Consider the following 22,679-nt stretch of genomic DNA (forward strand, 5'->3'; position numbering starts at 1 on the left):
CAGTGAGACTCAGGCATGTGCTTTTAAATGCTGAATCAGGATCTAGAGAGCTGGTCTTCACAGGAAAGTTGTTCCAGAATAAGGTGGGGTGTGAATTTAAAGTGCAAGAACTACTCCAGGATAGCTCCCCAGGTGAACACTCTTATTCCAGAATTATTATTCCATGGGGTAAGCAGAGAATGGCAGTCTTATTCTGGAAGCTACTCCGCAATAGCTGCCCTGCACAATTGCCCTGTGGAGAATCCAGAACACCAACTTGTGGACAATTAGATCTGAAGAGCTGCACAGTTTTAGAGGACAGGCCAGGAAGTTAGAAAAATGAGGAGTCTCCATCTGTCCAAGTGACCACCTGCAACTACCAGCCACTCCCCCCAAAACATTTAAACAAACAAAAACAGACACTTTGTAAAGCTGGTGGCAGAATAAATAAATAATAGGGCGGCTTTGGAAAGTTTGGAGCACAGATTCCAGATGCTTTATAAGTCAGGTAGCAAAAATGGATAGTGATAATATGTGTTTAAATGCTGTATTTCTTCCTACGATAAAGCCTGGTAAAAGCATCATCACATACAAAAGCCTTTTCTCAAGGTATACCTCTAGGACACTCTTCTCATCCTACTTTAAAACTCAAACTTTTGGTCCTAAGACCCCATGCAATGTGGTGTTAAGTATTCCTACCCCGTGTGTATATATATCTCCTCAATATATGTTCCATTCTATATGCATCCGAAGAAGTGGGCTGTAGCCCACGAAAGCTTATGCTCTAATAAATTTGTTAGTCTCTAAGGTGCCACAAGTCCTCCTGTTCTTCTTTTTACCCCTCCTCATTCACCTGGATCGCACAGTTAGACTGATTGAGCAAAAGGGCATGGATATTACAGCAGTTGAGAGCCTTTTTGTACCAATTTGTTCTGAATTCATGGCAGACATGGGGGTTCCTAAATCCAGATTTGTCCTGTTCTGTAGGCACTTGAGGCCCGTTTGAAGTACGCAGTAATCTTAAACCCTCATTTGCTGAGACTGTCTTGAAAGAAAAAGAACCTGATGTAAAAAAAAATTGAACTTGCCATTGATTAAAGAAAGATCAAATAAGCGGAGTATCATGAAAGCTAAAGGTTGACAGTATGATTCAATAAAGCAGGGCACATAATATGCTTTTTATTCCAGCTGTCAAATTGGAACTTCTTAGCTTTATCAGAACAGGAAATCCAGTTAATAGACCTGTTCAGAACAACCAAATGAAAAATGTGGTTTGGTTTTATTTGGGAAGTCAGCCGTAAAGACAAGTAAACACTGGTCACCCTTTGTAAAGGTAACATTTAAGGTTTCCGGTTAAAATATTAACTAGTTATTGTTGCTAATCATTAACTATTCATTATAATAATGTAATAGCAATTTTAGTATTATTTCTTTGTAGTTCTTAGAACATATATTTGTAGAGGCAGGTAATTTTGAATGCCAAAAATCCTACTGCAAAGTATATACCACTAAAATATCGTGTGAGCTTTATCATTTTGTGTATCACCTAGGTTATATGAAAAACAAATAGATAAACAATTAATTAGAACAAGTAGATCTGAATAAAAATAAAGGAAGTTACCAGCTTCATACACCCAGTCTTTCCGTTGGGAAATCGACCCTTTAATCTCAGGGAAACTATGACAATTCAAACTAAAATGTGTTGTGGGTTTTTTTTTATTGAACTTCAAATGTATAATGAACTGTTTATTATTAGGAATTATTGTATTACTGGAGTAGCAATTGTACTATGACTTTTCTGTGATAAATTGCATTGAGCAGGGCTACTGTTTGGTGCAATACATGTGCAGAAATCTGGAGAAAAGAGAAACTTTGGAAACACAATAGTCAAACTAGTCAGAACCTAATTCCCAATCATAATTGAGAGGCTCATCATTTCTTTCCTCCTGACTTTAGCTGAAGTTTATGCTAGTAACCCTTGTTTTGCCAGTTCCCCAACACTCCTATCTTTACCAGAATGTTGTACTTAGCACTTGTTTTGTAGGGCTTTCCAGGCAGATGTCTAGGATGCTTTTATAAAGTAAACATTTCCATGTTGTCAAGTATCAGAGGGGTAGCCGTGTTAGTCTGAATCTGTAAAAAGCGTGTGGTGACCCTCTGTTGCCATTTCCATGTTGGTCTTATTTGCCTCGCTGATAAAATGAAGTGGAATCAGCCCTACAGAACTCCCTTACAAGGAACTTTAAAGTCCCTTCTCTGTTTTCTAGAGCCTGAAACTACCTGCCGTCTGGTCTTAATCTTTTATTTACCAGGCGCGGGAAAGGAGTGTGCCTTTGGGGGGGATGATTGCTGAGAACACTGGAAAATACACGTTCTTTTTTCTGAATAGATCAAACAGTCATTTGTCCTGTTTTAAGCAGTAAATCCGGAGTGCTTTGTTATGCTAATACAGTCTGACATCACTCCACAGATCAAAGCCACTGGGACCCCATATAAGCAGGTTCTTAAGGCAGAGAGGGCAGAGGCAGACGCGCAGCTGGCAATGTGCTCATGACACACACACACACACACACAAACACACATTATCCGCTGCATCTTCACGCAGCCTTTCACTTTTGTCGCTCTTCCCTTCCCCTCCCCTTCTCTGTCCACCCTTAGCGGAGTTTAACAGCTTTTACCTCCGGCTGACCTCCAGTGTTGGGATCTGTATCTACAGTATTTTGTCTGCTGCTGCTGCAAAAGTTTGTGTTTGCTGGGAGAAGGGGTCAAGGCGAAGGGGAGCCGGTGCGGCTTTACCGGGAAAGGTAAGGAAGGGGATTCTTGCTGGTGGGTATCGATTGATTCATGTCTAATCCCTCACCGTTAAACCTGGTCAGGGGCAGAGGGAACCAGATCCCCGAGTGGATTATTTTTCACTGCTGCCAGGGAGACGCAGGTTTGGCTTCCTCAGAAGGCGAGGACTTAAGAAATGTTCACACGAAGGACGCAACAGTGTCAGGGCTAGGGGAGAAAACCCTCTAACTTCCCAAAGCTCTAACCAACCCCGAGCGGGGCAAAACGGCCATAGGATGGTCTAGCTGGGATCCCGTCTGGGGTGATGACACAGCAGAGCGCTGCGAAAAGAAAGAAGAGATTCAGAGCCTGGGATATGTTGGTGAAAGTTTGCTGCCAATGTTCAGGGGCCATTAACGAGGGACGGGCGGGTGTGGGTTTGCCTGGGTGCAAGGCGGGGGGTTGTTAATGTGTTCCACAAACCCGAATTGTTAAGGGATTGTCAATGGAGATGGAAAATACAGAGCAACGCAATCATTATTTAGTTGGGAATTGGTCCTGCTTTGAGCAGGGGGTTGGACTAGATGACCTCTTGAGGTCCCTTCCAACCCTGATATTCTATGATTATTATACACACATCCCCACCCCTTGCCTATCTGGTTCATCGCTTTGCAGCGTGTTTACCTTTAACGTGTGTGTGTGTGTGTGTGTACACATCACATAGCGATCAGCTCGGCTGTAATGTAGAGGATCTGTGCTGTAGCATACGTGACACACAATCACACGCCCTGGAATTGGAAGCCCGGTCCCTGGTTGGAATGAATGGGACAATAATACTATAAAGCTTAAGAATGACCCGGGTTGTTTCTCTTTCCCTCTTGGCGGACAAGCTGTGATGTGAGTTTTAGGGAGAGGAAAAGGTACGTGAGGTTTTTGTGGTGTTAGTTATCATCATTATCGGTTTTCTGATGAGCGAATTTTCTTCAGCGCGGACGTAGCCACCGAAGAAGCGGCTGCCAAGGGCAGCTGGTCTGAAACATACACGGGCAAAGCAAAGCCGGACTTTTAGGAGAAAACAGGTCGGGTTTAGACAACAAGCCCCCTGCTGCTGGCTTGATCGGTGACCTAGGGCTCTTCGCCCTTGTAAACAACACGTCTGATGGCTTGAATAACTGTTCCCCCCCCTTGCCAGTTTCTCCTGAATTTGTAAATGTAACCTGTTCCGGAGCGAGAGGCTGGAAATCCGGTGATAATGATACAGACTGGACCGGAGTTCTGGTCCGGACAGTGTCCGGTCTGGGCTGGGGGAATTCTGCAGAGCCGGGTTAGATCGCTCGCTCCCTTTCAGAAATTTCACACTGAAGTCTGTGCTGTGCAGCAACTTCGTGAGAGACAGATAAGGGGTCTGAAATAGCCCCCAGGCCGCCCGATGCATGGTCAGGATTCAAGGGTGAAGGTTTCAAGTGTGTCCTTGTTTTAAAAGAAAGATAAAAGACCCCGGAATAAATCTCTCGCTGTGCAGACGCAGGAGACCAGGGAACATGCCTCTCCGCAGAAGCGGCGCGAGCGCTGCTTGCAACTTAATAAGAAAGGGAATAAAAATCGAGGCGGGTGAAATCTTGATCCAGTGGTACAATGTCACTTTCCCGACAACAGTGTTTCAGGGATTGGGTTCTTACGCCAATGGGGACACCCTGAAGGAAAACCCAAAGTTCCCGTGCGGGAACTCGCACGTTTAAACGGGTTTCCAAAGTGGAGTCCTCTCCTAGGGGATTAAAGAGTTGACCCTTCAAAGAGCGCAGTTTGGAAGAGAGCTTCAGGCAGCCCCAGACCTGGGGGTCAGGCAGGCATTGAATTATCAACATGAAGGGCATGATCCTTCCTCCTATTCTATTGAATGCCAGTGGCCAAGGTTTTCCGAAGTGACTGGTGATACCGGCTCGTCCAGTTTTGGGGGTGGCTGACTTGAGACACCTTCAAGAGGCCTGATGAGAAAGTGCACTAGTGCTCAGTAATTACTGAAAACCAGATCCCCCTCTAATGTGTATGAAGGACCTAATTTGGGCATCCAAATTCACTAGCCACTTTTGAAACCTTGCCCGTTGACTTTAAGAGGAGCAGAATCTGGCACACTTGAGAAAAACCACTGGAGGTAAAGAAGAAAAGAAGACCCTCACTGTTGTCTAGAATGAGTGATGGGAGAAAATCCCGATTGCTTTATTACTACCGTTGTTACAGGGAGCAGGGCTAGCCCCTGTCTGGGAAAGGGAGGACTCGTAAGAATTTAGGAGTCATGTGCCTTATTTGTTTAATAAAAAGCAAAAAAAGGGGGATCCTTGAGATCTTTTGTTTGCTGCTGGACGCTTCTTTGAGACAATTTCGATTGTAATGTTTACTATGGGGCCAGAGTGGCGGGCACTTCCTTGCGCTCCAGGTGCTCGTGTATTTGGAAGAAGCGAGAAGCAAAGTTAATGAGGTGAGAATGAAAGCAGGAGGGAAGGAACAAAACACATTTGTTTGTAACAGATCAGACAGACGGAAACATGTGCAGAGCAAGAGCACCTCCATTAGTCAACACATGTATGTTTAATGTGTCTTTTTTCAGAAAGATCTATCTATCTATCTATCTATCTATCTATCTATCTATCTATCTATCTATCTATCTATCTATCTATCTATCTATCTATCTATCTATCTATCTATGAAGAGGATTAGCTAAAACAGAGACCTGAGATTTGTATTTCTTCCCTCCCCAAGCAGATTTACAGAACCTGGGGTGGGGAGAGGAATTGAAACGGGGAATGAAATCTTGCCATATGCCGGGTTAACCAGAAACATACAATCAGACTATAACTCAAGTCATAATTCAAGCCATACGTTTTGTCTGTCTGTTGACTGTTAAGGTTCTATCAAGAATTGGGGGGAAGGGAATCTGAACTTTTTCATGATTCATAAACCACTCCTTTGCAATTTGGATGATAAATGTCTCTGTCACCAGGATTCACAACACTTGAGTGTTAACCATACCTTTGTGCTTTCTCCTTGATTTCAGGGTGCTGTGCTTCAAAAAGGAACCACATCTAAACTGAAGGAAATACATTGTTCAGAACATTGGGAAGATCCCCTTTTAAGAGTTGATTTCCTTCCGAAAGTGGGTGGCTGTGGAAAAATGAAGCTGAGTCTTGCAATATTTCTGTCTTTCATTTTACAGACTGGGATTTGCTCTGGAATAAAATGGCTGTAAGTATCTCTCTCTCTCTCTACATTTTTACGAGCAACACGTTATTTTTTAGAAAATCTTGTCATATTTGCTGTTGTATGACAGTCATAGCTTCAAGTAGAGCACTATTGGCTTTGGACACACTGGAAAAACATTTCAAGACTGATACTGCCTTCCTTAGGGCACCAAAAGTCTCACTGATTTCAAGGAACGCAGGATCAGATCGACTACGACAATATGTATATGCTTTATTTCTAAAATGAGCCCAGCTCTCCCCTCATTTACATCAAAGGAAGAACTGGACTAGCCTGATCCACTTAATGAAGCATTTAATGTCAACTTCTACCGAACACTTTCCCACCAGGCACTGTATCGGGCGCAGCACAAACTAGGAGAGATAGGGCAGGCGTTAAGATAATGCTGCCAATCTCTAGCCAAACGGAATAGCTGACAGATAACATGTTTTTGTGAACCCTTTACCCTTAGGATTTTGAGAGCAGCGTTCTGACTGTAAACCGGCTAGAGCTGTAAAGTCTGGATTAGGGTTTCCCCCCAGTGTAATCACCTGGCTCAGTGTGCAAACAGCAAAAGATCATTGACATATTTCTCCACTTAAATAAACAATCAATTAGCTGATTATCACAAAACAAACAAACAAACCGCTAGAACAGTCATCTGGTTTCACCCTCTATGTGGCTGGTGAATGATCTCTTGTTTTTATAGAATGTAAGGCCAGGCAGAGATTAAATGAGGCAGGTTAGCCCCGAATGATCGCAACTCAGTTAGTTTCTGGGCCTCAGTTCCCCACTGGTAAAATGGGGCTAATAATCCTTTCTTTCTCCCATCCTTTTATCTTGTCTATTTAGACTGTAAGCTCTTCAGGGAAGAGACTGACTCTTGCTACATGTATGCACACAGGCTAGCACAATGGGGCCCCAGTCCCAGGGGGGCCTTAGGCATGATTGTAATGCAACTAAAATTCAGGGTGCAATAATATATATTAATATTGAAAAATAGGTTTTAATAGTATCAAACGTCACTTATCTATGCAGTACGACTGGCTCACTGCTTATTGAGGCCCTGATTAACCACTTAAGCACATCCTTAACTTTAAGCTTTGACTGTCAATGGTAATCCTTATGTGCTTAATGTTAAATGATCTGCTAAAGCAAAGCCCGAAGCAATACACTCAACAATTGCATTGGGAGTGTTGCCTGAGAAAAGAGTGTGGAGCGAGTGCTGAAATCAGCCCTCCGAAAGGCAAGATTTAGGTTGGTTTCAGGGAAGTTCCGTTGCAGCACTGTAATCGGATCAACACACCAGGAAGACTTGAGGGGTCTGAAATAGCTCTGCCAAAAAAAAAAAAAAAAAAAAAAAAGGCTTTCAGCATTTATGTTATTAAACTTTTAGTTTTTGGGGGAGGAAAAAAAATCAATCTAAGGAATCAGAGTAGCAGCCGTGTTAGTCTGTATCCGCAAAAAGAAGAACAGGAGTACTTGTGGCACCTTAGAGACTAACAAATTTATTAGAGCATAAGCTTTCGTGGACTACAGCCCACTTCTTCAGATGTAAATTTGTTAGTCTCTAAGGTGCCACAAGTACTCCTGTTCTTCTTTTTGCGGATACAGACTAACACGGCTGCTACTCTGAAACCTGTCATTATGCAAGGCACTGCATTTAGCCGTATGGAGTGGAAATCCATCAACCTCATGAAAAAACTCGTACAGATATGCATCCGAAGAAGTGGGCTGTAGTCCACGAAAGCTTATGCTCTAATAAATTTGTTAGTCTCTAAGGTGCCACAAGTACTCCTGTTCTTCTTTAATCTAAGGAATGGCCTTTCCCCTCCAAATGTGTCCCCCTATCTGAATTTTAGTATGGAAGATGAAAGTTAAGATTAAAGTGACATTTGAAGTATGAACTACATCCAGATGCCCTGCTGTGCGCCAGTCACACCTGTTCGAACCCCGGTGGAAATCTGCACTAACTGTCTGAGTGCACTTTTCACAAGTGGAGGGCAGCCAGCTGCGATTTTAGAAAGAACTGTTTTTTTTATTTAAGTTATTTTCACTCTCCTTCACCCACCCCCCCAAAAGAACAGGAGTACTTGTGGCACCTCGGAGACTAACAAATTTATTTGAGCATAAGCTTTCGTGGGCTACAGCCCACTTCATCAGATGCATAGAATGGAACATACAGTAAGGAGATATATATACACATACAGAGAACATGAAAAGGTGGGAGTTGCCCTACCAACTCCAAGAGGCTAATTAATTATAAGCAATTATCAGCAGGAGAAAAAAAACGTTTGTAGTGATAATCAAGATGGCCCATTTCAGACAGTTTGACAAGAAGGTGTGAGGATACTTAACTTGGGGAAATAGATTCAATGTGTGTAATGGCTCAGCCATTCTCAATCCCAGGATGGGGCAATTTGTGCTCAGTTACGCTGGTGTAACTCCATGGAGTCACTCCTGATTTACACTGGTGTCAATGAGAATTGTTTTGGACCTAAAGGGCCACTCCCAATGAAGCCAGTGGGATTTCCTCCTGAGTAGTGACTGCAGGGGTGAGCCCTAAATTACTTGGAGTTGATTTTGATTGTGCATTTTGATTTAAAATGTGATGTAAGGGGGTGGGGGATCAAAGCTTTGTGATAAACTATTTAGAGCTTCTATGCTACGTTTCAATTATCAGAGGGGTAGCCGTGTTAGTCTGCATCTGTATAAAGCAACAAAGGGTCCTGTGGCACCTTTAAGACGAACAGACTAACAGACGTATTAGATGTCTTGCATCTGAAGAAGTGAGGTTCTTACCCACGAAAGTTTATGCTCCCAATACTTCTGTTAGTCTTAAAGGTGCCACAGGACCCTCTGTTGTTCTATGCTACGTTTGTACATCTGTAAATTAAAAAAAGAAAGAAAGAGGAAAATGCAATAGAACATGAAAGGTAGCTATTTATTTTAAATTATTCTAATTATATTTATGGGTACTGTGGGCCAGATACTCAGATGGCATATATCAGCACAGGTCCACTGACTTGGGGTTCTGCCAAGCTGAAGGACACCAGCTGAGGTTCTGCTCCTATATGTATAAAGCCTGGACCTTGCAGAACAGTTACTTGCATGAGAAACTTTGTGCTTGGGAAGAGTCCCATTGACCTGAAGAGGATTACTTGTGTGTGTAAAGCTATTTACACCAGCATGGGTGTTTACAGGATCAGATCTTTAATTACTGTGCAGCCTTTTCAGAAACTGTTATAAACCCAAAGTTTGTATGCAGTGTTGTTGTAGCTGTGTCTGTCCCAGATATTAGGGAGAGAAGGTGGGGGAGGTAATATCTTTCATCGGACCAACTTCTGTTAGTGAGAGAGACAAGCTTTCAGGCTTACGCAGAGCTGTTAGCTTGTCTCTCTCGCCAACAGAAGTTGGTCCATTAAAAGATATTGCCTCACCCACCTTGTCTCTCTAACACACCCATAGGGGAATTTTTGTTTTATGAATTTGTTTTTCCCGATAGATTCTTTAGACTGAGGGAAGGTTGTTGTTTTTTGGGGGGGTTTTGTTTGTTTTTTTCAAAATAAGATATCATCAGAGAAGCTGTATGCATTGTCTTGCTGAATATCTGGCCCACAGTACCCATACATATAATTAGAATAATTTAAAATAAATAGCTACCTTTCATGTTCTATTGCATTTTCCTTTTTTTTTTAATGTACAGATGTACAAACGTAGCATAGAAGCCCTAAATATATGAACAATCTGCGAGAGCAGAGTTGCAAGGGGCCATCCTGCACCAGGGCTTTATTGACGTGATTTGTGATCAAGCCTTCCAATTTTTCCAGGGAAGTGTGAGAGTTGCCTAGCGGGCACCAATTTGCAGGCAAGCTACTTGTTCATGACTGTGACAAGTGAGGGGAGCACTAGAGGGCGCTCTGTGCAACTGCACATGTTGCATTGCACAGGCTTAAGACAGGTAGCTCTCGCAAATGCATTGAACAAGGTGCACTGAGTCTGCTGAAAGCAGCAAAACACATCACCCACGTTTCCGAATTAGAACATTCACCCTTGTGTGAGAATTAAGTGGTGTCTAGCCTTTGTGTTGTGCCTCTGCCGAGGGGTGAATTTCACCCTAATGAAAGAACTAGTATAGAGGCCCAATCCTGTGTTCATTTTGCATGTGACACTTGCGCTGAAATCAGGGCTTACAAAACAGCTGCAGATTCAGGCCCAACCATATTTTCTTCTTAATGGGTGTGATGTTTAAATAGGCTCTTGACAACCTGTTCACTCGAGAGACTGATTGCCACACAGTAAATGGAGTTATTGTGACACAAAGATGTGTTTTGTTGGCATTGCGACTTACCAAGTTCTCTGAGGTTTTCTCTTACAAAGACCTGTTTTCACACTCTCCTGTTATCTCTGACTAATTTATCTCTGACTCAAGCTCCCTGGTATCCCACGTTTTAGTTATTTAAAATGTTGTTGCCTTGGGCCTGATTCTGCAGTCCTCACTCCTGTACAACTCTCAGGGTAAAATCCGGCTCCCATCAAAGTCAGTGGCAAAATTCCCATTGGTTTCAGTGGGGCCAGGATTTCACCCCAGACTACAAGTAAGGACTGCAGGATCGGGCCCTTTTCATCTGCTGCAAACAGGTTAGTTTAATCACCTTCCAGGATTTTCAGAGGAACATTTCTTTCAAGAGAGAAGGGGGGAAAAAAAGAACTTTGTTCTTCCTCTCAGTGGGCCTGAATCTCTCCTCCCACTGATGTAAATTGGCAGTAGCTCTGCTGTGGTATACGTGAAGGGAGAATCAGGACCGTTGATGCCAATGAGTGAGTTGCATGGGGAAAAAACTACAGGATCGGGCCCTCGGAGGGAGTTTTGCTTTGAAGTTTGCTCTTCCCTTTTTAGCTCTGCAACTGCAACTGGGCTGTTGATTTAAACCAAAGCCAGAGAGCTAACCCTCGGAACCTCCTCTTTGCCGTGCTTAGAACTCTAAAAAACAAAACCACCAACCTTAATCTTCCTGAAATTCAGTTAAGATAGAAAGATTTAAATAAAATTACACTGGGAGTGTGTGTGGGAGAGGGGTGAAGGGTGCAACAAACTTCGGCAAAGGAGGGCTGGTGATTTTGCACTGGCTATCACTTAAAACGTTTTACCCGAAGGAACAAAGGGTTCATAGATTTAAAGGCCAGAAGGGGCCACTGTGATCATTTAGCCTGACTGCCTGCATCACATAGGCCAAACAACCTCACCCAGTAATCTCTGAATCAAGCCCGTAATTTGTGTTTGAGGCTGAGCTATATAGTACGTCTTTTGGCAACATCTCTGGTCTTGACTTAAAGACTGTAAGTGAAGGAGAAGCCACCATGTCCCTCGGCACGTTGTTGCAATGGGTAAATGAATACCAAAGCTTTTTCAGACAGACAAGTGGCATTTATAGAGTAAAAAATAAAACGAAGAAAAGCCCTAAAGTGAAACCTTACAATAAGAAGTGCTTTCCAACCTGGAACCAAGTTTGCCACTGCAAGCACAAGTCCATCGGCTTCAAATCCAAATCCCCTCTGAAGTTACTGCCAGTTGTGATTTGGCGGATCTATTGCAGAGAGGGGCCAGTGTGGCTTTGTCCAATTTTGTTTAGCTGCCCAGGTATCCACGGGGCTCTAAAATATCCGAAAGTATGTGAAAGGATATTCCATTCCTCCTTTCCCCGCAGGTTCTCCCTGGAGAGCATTCCCCCATTCCTACAATCCAGGAAGACATGGCTGTGCTGAAACTGTACTGGGGCTGCCGATTTAAACCAAACCCAGAACCTCCTCTTTGCCATGCTTAAGAGGACTCTAAAAAACAAAACCACCAACCTTAATCTTCCCGAAATCCAGTTAAAATAAAAAGATTTAAACAAAATTAGACCAGAGGTGTGAGGACGGGAGTGGAGGGGTGTGTGGGGGGGATTGTGCAAAACCATCAACAAAGGAGGGATGGAAATTTTGTACTAGATATAGAGCCTGATCCTGAAAAAACCTTACTCATGTGAGTAGCTCTTTGTCATGCAAGTAGTGCCAGAGGATGACTGATTGTGCCCATGCTTCCCAAAGCATTAAATACTGTAGTTTATTCATATTTTAAAATGAATTTATTAAAACTGTCCAAGATAATTAAAAGAATAAACAAATGTCATGATCTGAGCATGCATCATATTTCCCCTGTAATTATGTTTATGGTTTTCTGTCAGTAGCCATAACTTCAACTGAAAGCCTTAGTATGTTTTATTTAAGGCTGAATAAATTTGGTTTGAAACCTGTTTACTTAAAGGGAAGGGTTGAATAAAAAACCCAAACCCTCAGTCCTCCTCAGCATCCTGGAGAATGAAGGATTGTTTAGGGTAGTAAAGGGAAGGGCAGCTAGAATTATGAAATTGTAAAAAGTGACATTTATGAAAGAAAACATCCAATAACACCCCTTGCTCTGGAGTCTCTGTGCAAGTCCACGCGGGAGAATGGGGGGGAATAGTGGCTGTGTCGCAATCTTGTGCCCCTCCGATTCTCAGGCCATCCCCTGGAGTGAACCCCAGCATCCTAAAGGCTGTGTTAATCTGGGCCACCTGCCCACAAGAGTCTGTTGCAACCTCTGGGATTACATGGGGTGCAGGGAAATCCCCTCCATGCCCCCTTTCTCTAGACATTTTCCCTCTGCCTGCAGCTGGGGTGGGGGTGGAGGAGGAGCTCCGATGGAGACTCCCTGCCATCAAAGACTCCCCCATGCAGTGGGGGCTCCTCGTAGGACGAGGGAAGGTGGGTTTTATTTCTTTGGGCCTCCCTTACCTCACAGTGTCCTTCTAAAGAGACCAGGGGCGTGAGGTAATGTCTGTCACTCAAAGTGGAGCTCTGTGTAGCTCGAAAGCTTGTTTCTCTCACCAGCAGGAGTTGGTCCAATGAAAGATATTGCCTCACCCACGTTGTCTCTCTAATATGCTGGGACCGACACAGCTACAACAACATGGCAAACAAGCATCCTTCTAAGGCACAGCCGGCCTTTCCACCAGTGACACCAACTGTCATTGTAAACGAGCAGGATAGGGAGCATAAAATGTCAGTTATGCTATGAAATAGCCGGCTGATGCGTCATTTCTGGAGTTATTTAAAATTAGATTGGTTGGGGACAAACCACTTGCGGCTGCGCAATAGAGATCAACCAAACCTGCAACGTCCGAGACACGCACTAGATCAGGGTTTCTCAACCCGTGGGTCGGGACCCAAAATTGGGTCGCCAGAATGTTTCAAAGGGTTGTGTGGTGGCTCCTGTCCCATGGGGCTGGCTGCTGGGCTCGCCTCCCTGCACCCTGCATCCTCTGGGGTCCCAGCACCACTCAGGTCTGGCCCAGCCATCATCATGACAGGCCAAATTTGAGTGAGTGGCACTGCAACCCCATGGGCCAGGTCACAACTGCACTCACACAAATTTGGTCCAGTCAGGGGCGGGGCCAAACCTGAGCAGGGCTGCAACCCCAGAGGTTGCAACGCCTGGAGCAGAGAGCCATGCCCAGCCAGCCCCACAGCACAGGAACTGCAGGAGCTGCCAGAGTGGGGTGAGTGCCAGGCAGGGCCCAATCCCCCCCCCCCAGGTGGGGGGGGGGTAGACGCCAACCGAAGCCACCCCATGGCCTCCACCCCCAGGCTGTTTACTGGGTCGCAACAGGCCATAAACATTTACAAATGGATCCTGAGCCCAGAAAGGTTGAGAACCATTGCCCTAGATGACCTAACGTGTCTCTTGCATCCCTAATCTACGTGATTTATAAATATGTATTTCATTCTTTGCAAGTGTCTCCAATAAATATGAGTTTTCTTTTCCATCTCCATTACTCTCTTCCTTTTTCTCCTGACACTCAGAGATGTTTCCAATTATAAATTCTCGTAAGCTAAGGCATGAAGCTCAAGCATGTGAGTTGGTCACAAACTAGATTTCTGCATCCTGTGTTTTATTCATGGCCGGCTCCCCAGAGTGCGACTTACTCAACAAGAAACAGCGATTGCCTCCAATTCCTGAATTCCTCTCTTTGGATTTATAATGCATCCCTCTCTCTTTGCCTTATTGCAAATCCTTCCACTCTTCCTAGTTTCTTATGACTGCACAGTCACTTTGAAACATTTTAGCCTTAAAATTCACCATCAATATCAGCAAGTGCTGTGGTACCACATTTCGCTATGAGCCCCTCTGTTCATATCACTCCCTTCCACTGCACCATTAGCACTGACATAACCTGTGATGCTTTCCAGCCATCTTTCCTTTGCTTTCCCGTCATCTTCTGATGGGCCTCCCCTGGGCTGCAACATTTCTTCCTCTAAATGACCTCAATTTCTGCTGGCTGGGTCCCTGAAATGCTCTAGCTTCCTTTCCATATAAACATCTTGCTTTATTCCACATTGTTGCATAATGCTCACTCATGTGGCTTCTTCCCTGCTGGTGATAATCCCACTTTATCTGGAGCAATGCCATATTTCAGCAGGCTCCTTTCATGTCTCCGTGGTCCTGTTTTCCCAGCCATATCAAGCAACAGATCAAATCCGTTCTAAGTTGTCCCAACCTGAACTTCAGCATTTCGGACACACCTGTTTTCTCTCTAAATGAATCCAACCTTCCATGCCCAGTCGGGACAGTCTAGTTCTGCAAGCCTAGGCAGAACTCTTTTACTTGATCAGACTTACTGGGTACGTCTACATTGCAAAAAAACCCCCAAACAACACCGCTCCCCCCCAAAACCAAACAAACCCACAAGGCAACGCGTCTCAGAGCCCAAGTCAACTGACTCAGGCTTGTAGGGCTTGTGCTATGGGGCTAGAAATAGCAGGGTAGATGTTCCCACTTGGGCTGGAGTGAGGGGGAGGATCTCAGAGGATCTCAGAGGATCTTCAGCCCGAGCAGGAATATCTACACTGCTATTTTTAGCCCCGAACCACCAGCCCCGCGCGCCCAAGTCAGTTGACCTGGGCTCTGAGACTCGCTGCCACGGAGTTTTTCCGCAGTGTAGATGTACCCAATATGTTTGTTTATTTTGCGGCTTGGAATATACTGCTTCCCAAGCAGCCATCACCCTTGTTGTATTTATGATTAGGTGTGATCTGAATCTCACACTAGTTTTGGCCTCTTGCCTAACTAGCTTTTGAGTCAGTTCCTGGGAGTTGCTGATAGTCAAATTTTCAAGGGTTTTGGATGCCAAACTTTAGACGCCAAGTGGCAGATCTTTTGCTGATGGATCTGGTCCCCAGGGCCTGATTTTCCAAGTTACTAAGCACCTGCAGCTCTAATTGACTTTAACTCTGGATCTACCTGTGCCAGTCTTCAGACAGGGCAGTTCCTCCTTATAAGTAGTTCATATGCTTATAATGAGGTGATGCATTATCTTCCCAGCTGCCAGGCCATATCAGTTGTGTCTGGCCTGGCAGCTGGGACCTAGGCACCCATGGTTACCTAGTTCCATATCACTCAGTATGATGCTCAGGTAACAGGAAATTCCTCCTCCTCCTGCCAGCTCATGAGAAGCAATGAGATTATTTTCCAGAGCTGCATGTAGGGACGTTATAGACAAAACCTGATAATGAAGAGCATGGTGAAAACTGACCAGGGATTTCTGCAAAGCACTCTGCTTAGGGCTTACCCTTGAAAAGCAGGCAGACGTTTCAAGTGATGCAGAATGCTATCTATCAACCATGGCAACTTATCTGGCCTTCCTTGCAATAGTATCTGAGCTCCTCACATTCTTTAATGTATTTATCTGCACAACATCCCTGTGAGGTGGGGCACTGCTATTCTCCACAACTAGGGAACTGGAACACAGGAAAACTAAACTCCCAGCCCCAGGGCACAAAGGAAGTTTGTAACAAACAGGGAATTTAAGACATTGTTTGGGTTTTCGGGTTCGGTTCATCTCATAGTCGCGGTAAGGGCCAGTTCCGTGAGATTCAAATGCAGATATGAATTCCCCAAGGGTGGGCATGAGAGTGGGGAGCAAAGAGCAAGTGTTGCGGTTTGGGCCCATCTCGAAATCCGTTTTGGGTTTTTTGTTTAAGTTGTGAATCACTTATCTGCGGTAGCAGTAAATAAAATAAATGTGCCCATTAATCAACAAAACTCACCTAGGAGGTCAGGGTGGTGTAGAATGTAACTGAAAGGCAGCACACTAACTACGGATAGAAGATACGTTTTATGGCAGCATATCGCCAGCCTGTGCAGGATTGTTCACCGGTTAATGACGCAGAGAGTTATAAACTAGTTTCATGATCAGGAAGAATATTTACAGCTGCACTAGGTAGATCATAAAGATACAAAGGCAGCCATGTTCTGTTCTTCAGCTGACCACCGGTGGGTGGCTAGGGATGAATCACATGCCCAAAGGTGCTGCATGGCATAATCAGTTCCCTTGTTTTCCTTTCACTTGATGCATCAAATGTTGGCAACTGCTGGAGGAAGGCTACCAGAGTAGGTGGGCCAGTGGTCTATGGTGTATTGTTGCCTTCTATGTTGCTTCATGGTAATGTTTGCGCTGGTGTTTTTGGACTAGCTCTCAACTTTCTCCAGGATGCTGCCTTTCCATTACTGTCATTTTGTTGTTGCACCGGATTTTTGAAGATCTTGACACTAATTTATCTAAGCCTAATGGTAATTACACTGGTGGAGCGGTTTGCTTTAACTCAATGGTGAAGCATCTGTTTTGGAAACTCGATAGGTTTTTTTCTAGGCTAAGCAGCGGATTTCCCCCCCTGTAATTACATACTTGGACATTTAGCATAATCCTTTGCGGGTGTGTGAGGTGGATTCTGAATGCAGAACACTGATGGTGCCTATGTAGCTTGCTTTCTTAAAGCCAAAGGAAGATCTAGCTATCCATTATGGAGCTAGTAGGTCATTTTCCAAGTGTTTGGGAGATCCTTGCACTAGCACACGGAAAATAGCTGTGTGGACACTGCAGCACCAGTGGAGGCTCAGGCTAGTCACCTGAGCTCAGATCCAGGGGCTAGGGTTGGCTAGTGTGAGCCCCTCTACAGAAGCTCGCTCCTAGCTGCAGGGTAGGCATGCCCAAAAGAATTCCCAAAGCATCTCTGTTGTTCGATCCATGTGGCATTCTGAGAGCCTTTGGGTGGATTTAAGTGTTTTCCTTAGTTAAAAAGGAGTGGGGGGTACGGTGTGTCAAAGGCAAAGTGATTGCAGGTGGTTCTTGGGCAGCCTGGCAGAGGAGAAACTAATGCCAAATGGAAGGTTAACTTTCTAATGGCTTTGGTGATGTTTTTGTTCCCAGAGCTTTGTCCAAGACTCCCTCCGTCCTTGCTCTGAATCAGACCCAGCACTGCAAGCAGCTAGAAGGCCTGGTCGTGTCCCAAGTGCAGCTGTGCCGCAGCAACCTGGAGCTCATGCAAACCATCATCCAGGCCGCCCGGGAAGTGATAAAGTCGTGCCGCAGAACTTTCGCCGACATGCGGTGGAACTGCTCCTCCATTGAGCTGGCACCCAACTACCTGCTGGATTTGGAGAGAGGTAACCGTCGGCGCTGGCTTTGCAGGGCTCAGGGAGAAGTGAGTCCAAGGTGTGTGGGGGGAGGCAAGTTTTATCGTGCTGTGCAGAGGGGCTGGGGCCCTCGTTATATGCAGGGAAGGAACTGCATATCGTTCCTATTCTGCACACATGCTTATCCTGCACTCCTCACTGGAGTAACACTCTCACATAGGGCCAGACCAAACCTTGCGCTGGCCACACCCATATCCCTCCCACGCCCCCTGTGACATGCGCCCTCAGGCCAGCCTGTCCAGCTTGGGTCACTCGCTCATAAAACCGAAGCGCCAAGGTTCTCCTGGGTAGCACCAAGTTTGGGTTGCGCGGCAGAAAAGATTCCAGCCGCGCTTCTCTACTCTGCGTGTTTGAGACGTGTCTTCTCTGAGGCAGGGGCTGTGCAGGCCTCTCTTTGGAAGGTACCCATCACGTTGGCAGCGGTGGCTGAGTTGCAGTTCTTCTGTCTTGCAGGTACAAGGGAGTCAGCATTTGTGTATGCCCTCTCTGCTGCAACCATCAGCCACACCATCGCCAGGGCCTGCACCACCGGGGACCTCCCTGGCTGCTCCTGCGGTCCCATCCCAGGTGAGACACCTGGACCTGGGTATCGATGGGGAGGATGTGCTGACAACCTCAACTATGGTCTTGTCATGGGGTCCAAATTTTCAGATGCTCCCATGAAGATGAAAAAATCAGGATCACAAGCCCATAAGCTGATGCATCTGCACAACAGTGAAGTAGGGAGACAGGTAACAAACCAAAGAGAGCTACTGTCATTGTACAATCCTCTGTAGTGGTTGATGGCTTTGTGAAAGTTCAGTGTCTCTACCAGCTAGCTACGGAAGCAGGCCTTTACCCAGTGGCCTGTATAAGCGTTGACGATATAATTCAGTCTCTAGAAATGTAAATTACTTTAAGTACTCATGGGCATGAGCAGCAGAGAGAAAGGCGTGGTCATGTATCCTAGGCTGGGCACCGGGAACTCCTGAAGTCTCAGTTCTGGCCTGGACTGTCTGTATAAGGTACTTATGTGGCCCCTGCTACCACAGTGTCGGAGCGCCTCACAATCTTTAATGAATTTATCCTCACAACACCCTGGGCGATAGGGCAGTGCTGTTCTCCCCATTGTCCAGCTGGGAAACTGAGGCACAGAGAGACTAAGTGACTTGCCCAAGGTCACATAGGAAATCTGTAGCAGAGCAGGGTTTTCAGTCCAGCTCTCCCAAGTCCCAGAGTAGTGTCCTAATGATTGGACCACCCTTCCTCTCCCACTGAAGTATCCTTCCTCTCCCTTTGTGAGCCTGGTGCATCACCTAACCTTTCTGCCTCAGTTTCTTCATTTGGATGACAGATGGGTTGGGAAGCACAAGTACAGGCTGGGTGTCAGGAGGTCCTGAGATCTAATCCTGGCTCTGCCAAGGACTCACTGTGTGACCTTGGCCAGGCCACTTCCCTTTCTCAGTTTCATCATCCGTAATGTGAGGATGATGTTTTCCCCAGGATGTGTTGTGTGAACTAATTGGTTAATAGAAGTACTTTGCCCATGTAAAATGCCATGTAACTGGTAAGGAGTACTAGCTGTACGCTGAGTCAGTAGGGTGGATGCTTTTAAATTGTTGTGTCAGTGATGAGTGCAGTGTCTAAAGGCTTGTCTACACTTAAGCAGCAGCGGCGCCACTGTAGCGCTTCAGTGAAGACACCACCAAATAGGTACCCCACCTCCCTGAGAGGCAGTAGCTTTCTCCCGTCCACCTGGTGCTGTCTATACTGGGGCTTAGGTTCACGTAGCTGCATCACCTAGGGGTGTCGATTTTTCACCCCCCCTGAGCAGCGGAGTTATACCGACCTAATTTCCTAGTGTAGACCAGGCCTGAGTGAGCCCAGGGATTAGTTTTCTCCAATAAAATTAACTTGCAAAGTAACCAATACCATGAAGGTGGCGCTTTGCAGATGTTAACAAACGAATCCCCTCAACAGCCCTCCGCAAATGGAGAAATGGTTTCAGAGAGATTGGAGGGGAAACCCAGCTCCAGTCGCTATGGCTGCAGAAGTTCCCTTCAAGTGGATTCCACTGCTCGAGAGGAGGCTGGATGCCTGGCTGCTTCGAGGGTGCACCCCCAGTTTTCGCGGGGTGGAGCTCAGCTGCAGGGCTCAGTGGGTGGGGGATAGGCAGGGGCAAAGCTGGTAGATCTGCCATTACTCAGATTCTCCTGTCCTCTCTCTCCCCAGTGGGCGGCTCTGGAGGCTGCTCCAGCCACTGTGCTGGGACAGTCTGTGTGGCGCACCTCCGTAACCATTCAGGGCATGTCTACACTGTATTGTAAACCTGGGTCTGTGGGACCCGCACCCGTGGACTCGTTTACGAGCCCGCTCTTGAACGTCCACACTGCATTGTAAATCTGGGCTTACCATGGTGGCCCCAGGTTTCCCAGCCATACAATGCATCCACATTGCACTACGCAGACCTTCTGACTCGAGTCTGTGGACCCAAGTCACGGTGGCACTCGGGCTCGGACCCACTCCCCTGCCAGGGTCCTAGAACCCGGGTCCCAAGTACTGGCTGACCCAAGACTGATTTGTGTGTGGACAAGAATGAGGCTTGGGCTCAAACCCGAGTCAGAGCCCCAGCTGAGTGTGCAGTGTAGACATATCCACTGTGGCTGGGGGAGAAACATCTTCTCTCCCTCCCCTGTATGTTTCCCAAATGGCTGGCCCAGCTACTCCCGCTAGGGCCAGTCTCCTAAAATTTGCTCCTGAGAGACTTGTCCATGGCCACACAGGGAGTCAGTGTATGCGGAGTTCACAGCACTGCACCACATCTCTCTTTCTATTCGCTCCTTAATGTCTCAGTTCTAAAGGTTAAGCCCCTTTGGCAAATTCTTGTCTAGTGTAAAGGGACACGGCTCTGTTGATTCCCACCCCCAAAGAATCTTTCCTGTTGCCTTCTGGGAATTATGCAAACTGCAAAATCAAAGGAAACGATATAATGCATAATATAGCAGTTCTGTATTACAGCTAATGTGGAGATATGGTCATTGCACACGGAGTTGGATAAATCTAAGCTTTGAAATCTGCATTATCAAATGTATAAATATGCGGAAGGCACAAATTTCATATTGATTATTTATTTGCAAATTACTTCAACTTCCAGCCCCTCAGGCGTTTAAAGGATGTGTCCAGCACTGTGGGAATATGATAGAAAACTGTGGCACCGCTCTGTGTGCTGCCTTAACACGTGCCACAGTAAAAATAATATCCAGGCTGACAGCAATCTTCAAGCTGTGAGCTGTGTTTCACTTTGCACAGTAGGTACTTTAACCTGGTTGTGCAGAAACCAGAGTAGTGAATACTCTTTACTGCAATCCAGTTAAGACATTAATTTCTTAGCAATTCTGTGGGAGATTTAAGTAAAGAGAAGGCCACTTCATAACTCATTGTGGTTGTTTTTTCCATAGGCCCTGAAAGCCTCTCTTGAAATGAAATGTAAGTGTCATGGAGTTTCTGGTTCCTGTTCTATCAAGACCTGCTGGAAGGGTCTTCAAGAACTGAGAGACATCGCACAGGACCTCAAAAACAAGTACTTGTCAGCCACAAAGGTGGTACACCGACCCATGGGCACACGCAAGCAATTAGTACCAAAGGATATTGACATCAGGCCGGTTAAAGAGACAGAGCTGATTTACCTGCAGAGCTCGCCTGACTTCTGCATGAAGAATGAAAAAGTGGGATCACACGGGACACAAGACAGGTAAAGACTCACAAGTCAGATTTGTATTGTGCTTTTGTTTTCAGCTGGTGCATAGAAGCAGTGATGTGAGCGTAAACATCTCTGTGCAGGTGGCATTTACTATCGGGGATGGTTGAAGTGCCACTCACTGGGCTAATGCCACCCATGGAAACCAGCAATATGGTCCACAGCTGCCCAAGTCTTTAATGTACTGGAACAGCCAATGGGAACTACAGATCCCAGCATGCAGCACTCCAACTGGATGATAGATGGGCACAGTTTGGATCCAGCACCAAACTGCCTGCAAGTTCATGGTTGGTCAGATCCAGGGTTTTGCTTCTGCCCCATCTCAAACCTTGATCCATGCCGAGGGCTGTTTGGGATAAAATGGAATAATGTCTGCTGGGATCTGTAGTCTCTGCAGGATTGAAGCTGAAGGCAGCTACAACAGATTTATTTGATGCAAAGGGCTCTTGGGATGTAGACTCCCACCCCTGTGTTGACTTATTTATTGAAATGCCACAGGACTGTAACGGAATGAACTTGTCTCTTGGGAAATGGACGATGATCAAGCCGCCCGGCTTAATGGTTCACTAAGCCCCTCTTATCTGCTCTAAACAATTACAGCTCATGTGGGAGCTGCTGTGGTGTAAGCGCTCCTCTCTTTGGGCAGGTAGGACTCGGTGTAATGCCAACACTCCCAAGCAACATTAACAACAGAGACGTTGAGCTCTATTGCCAAGTCTCTTGGGTTTTTGATTCCACCTTTTTTGTTTTGAAAAATCTCAGCGTGACCTGTGTATAGCTGCTGTTTGTGCTTTCAAGGAGGCACCGCAGGATCCCTTTACTACTAATGACTTAGGGCCATCAGTACTGTTCACATTTCCATCAGGCACAGCGGAGTCCTTGGGCCTTCCTACTCACGCCACATAAATTCTATGCTACTGGAATCGGAGTACTGGTAAGTGAGTGGCAACACCTTAGCCAGATAACATGTACCCTGTGTGTGTATCCAGAGTGCTGTGGGAAATGGTGTTAGTCACTCCACAGAAATATTATTTCTGCTGAGCCAGACATGAACCCCGGTAGGAGGTTATAAGATATGTGCTGCAGGGGGTGCTGTCTTTCGAATGAGACATAAAAACTGAAGTCCTGACCACTTGTAGCCATTCAAGACCCCTTTAGTTAAGAGTGCTATCCTAGCTAGATTCTAGTTTGGATAATTACATTCTGCCTATCTCAGTCCTCGTTAAATACCATAATCCTCTTCACTCCCTGTCCTGGCCTGTTGTGCAGTATTGCTGTGCATGTTTACACAACTGCAACATTCCCACTCATTGGCACCTGAACCTGTATAAACACAAGATGTGTGTCTTTTTTGGCCAGGGCCACAGTCTGTTTACTCAAGGAACATCATTGTTGATGGTGATG

At 45.7% G+C, this 22,679-nt stretch overlaps 1 protein-coding gene across 5 annotated transcripts in view; it reads left to right on the top strand.

The window, feature by feature from the left end:
- The first annotated feature begins 2,478 nt into the window (after positions 1-2,478).
- Positions 2,479-22,679, top strand: part of WNT11 (Wnt family member 11) — a 30,172-nt gene continuing 9,971 nt past the window's right edge. Inside the window, exons 1-5 of one of the 5 annotated variants that reach the window (XM_005290535.5) lie at positions 2,479-2,783; positions 5,804-5,991; positions 17,274-17,509; positions 17,993-18,270; positions 20,977-21,269. In XM_005290535.5, coding sequence (XP_005290592.1) covers positions 5,921-5,991; positions 17,274-17,509; positions 17,993-18,270; positions 20,977-21,269 — 878 coding nt within the window. In that variant the 5' untranslated portion in view covers positions 2,479-2,783; positions 5,804-5,920. Of the gene's footprint in view, positions 2,784-3,510; positions 3,672-5,089; positions 5,332-5,803; positions 5,992-17,273; positions 17,510-17,992; positions 18,271-20,976; positions 21,270-22,679 lie in introns of those variants that run through there. The other 4 variants (XM_042850360.2, XM_005290536.5, XM_024108939.3 and 1 more) reach the window with 4 other exon arrangements.

Source organism: Chrysemys picta, chromosome 1 (assembly GCF_011386835.1).
Source record: "Chrysemys picta bellii isolate R12L10 chromosome 1, ASM1138683v2, whole genome shotgun sequence".
NCBI lineage: Eukaryota > Metazoa > Chordata > Testudines > Emydidae > Chrysemys > Chrysemys picta.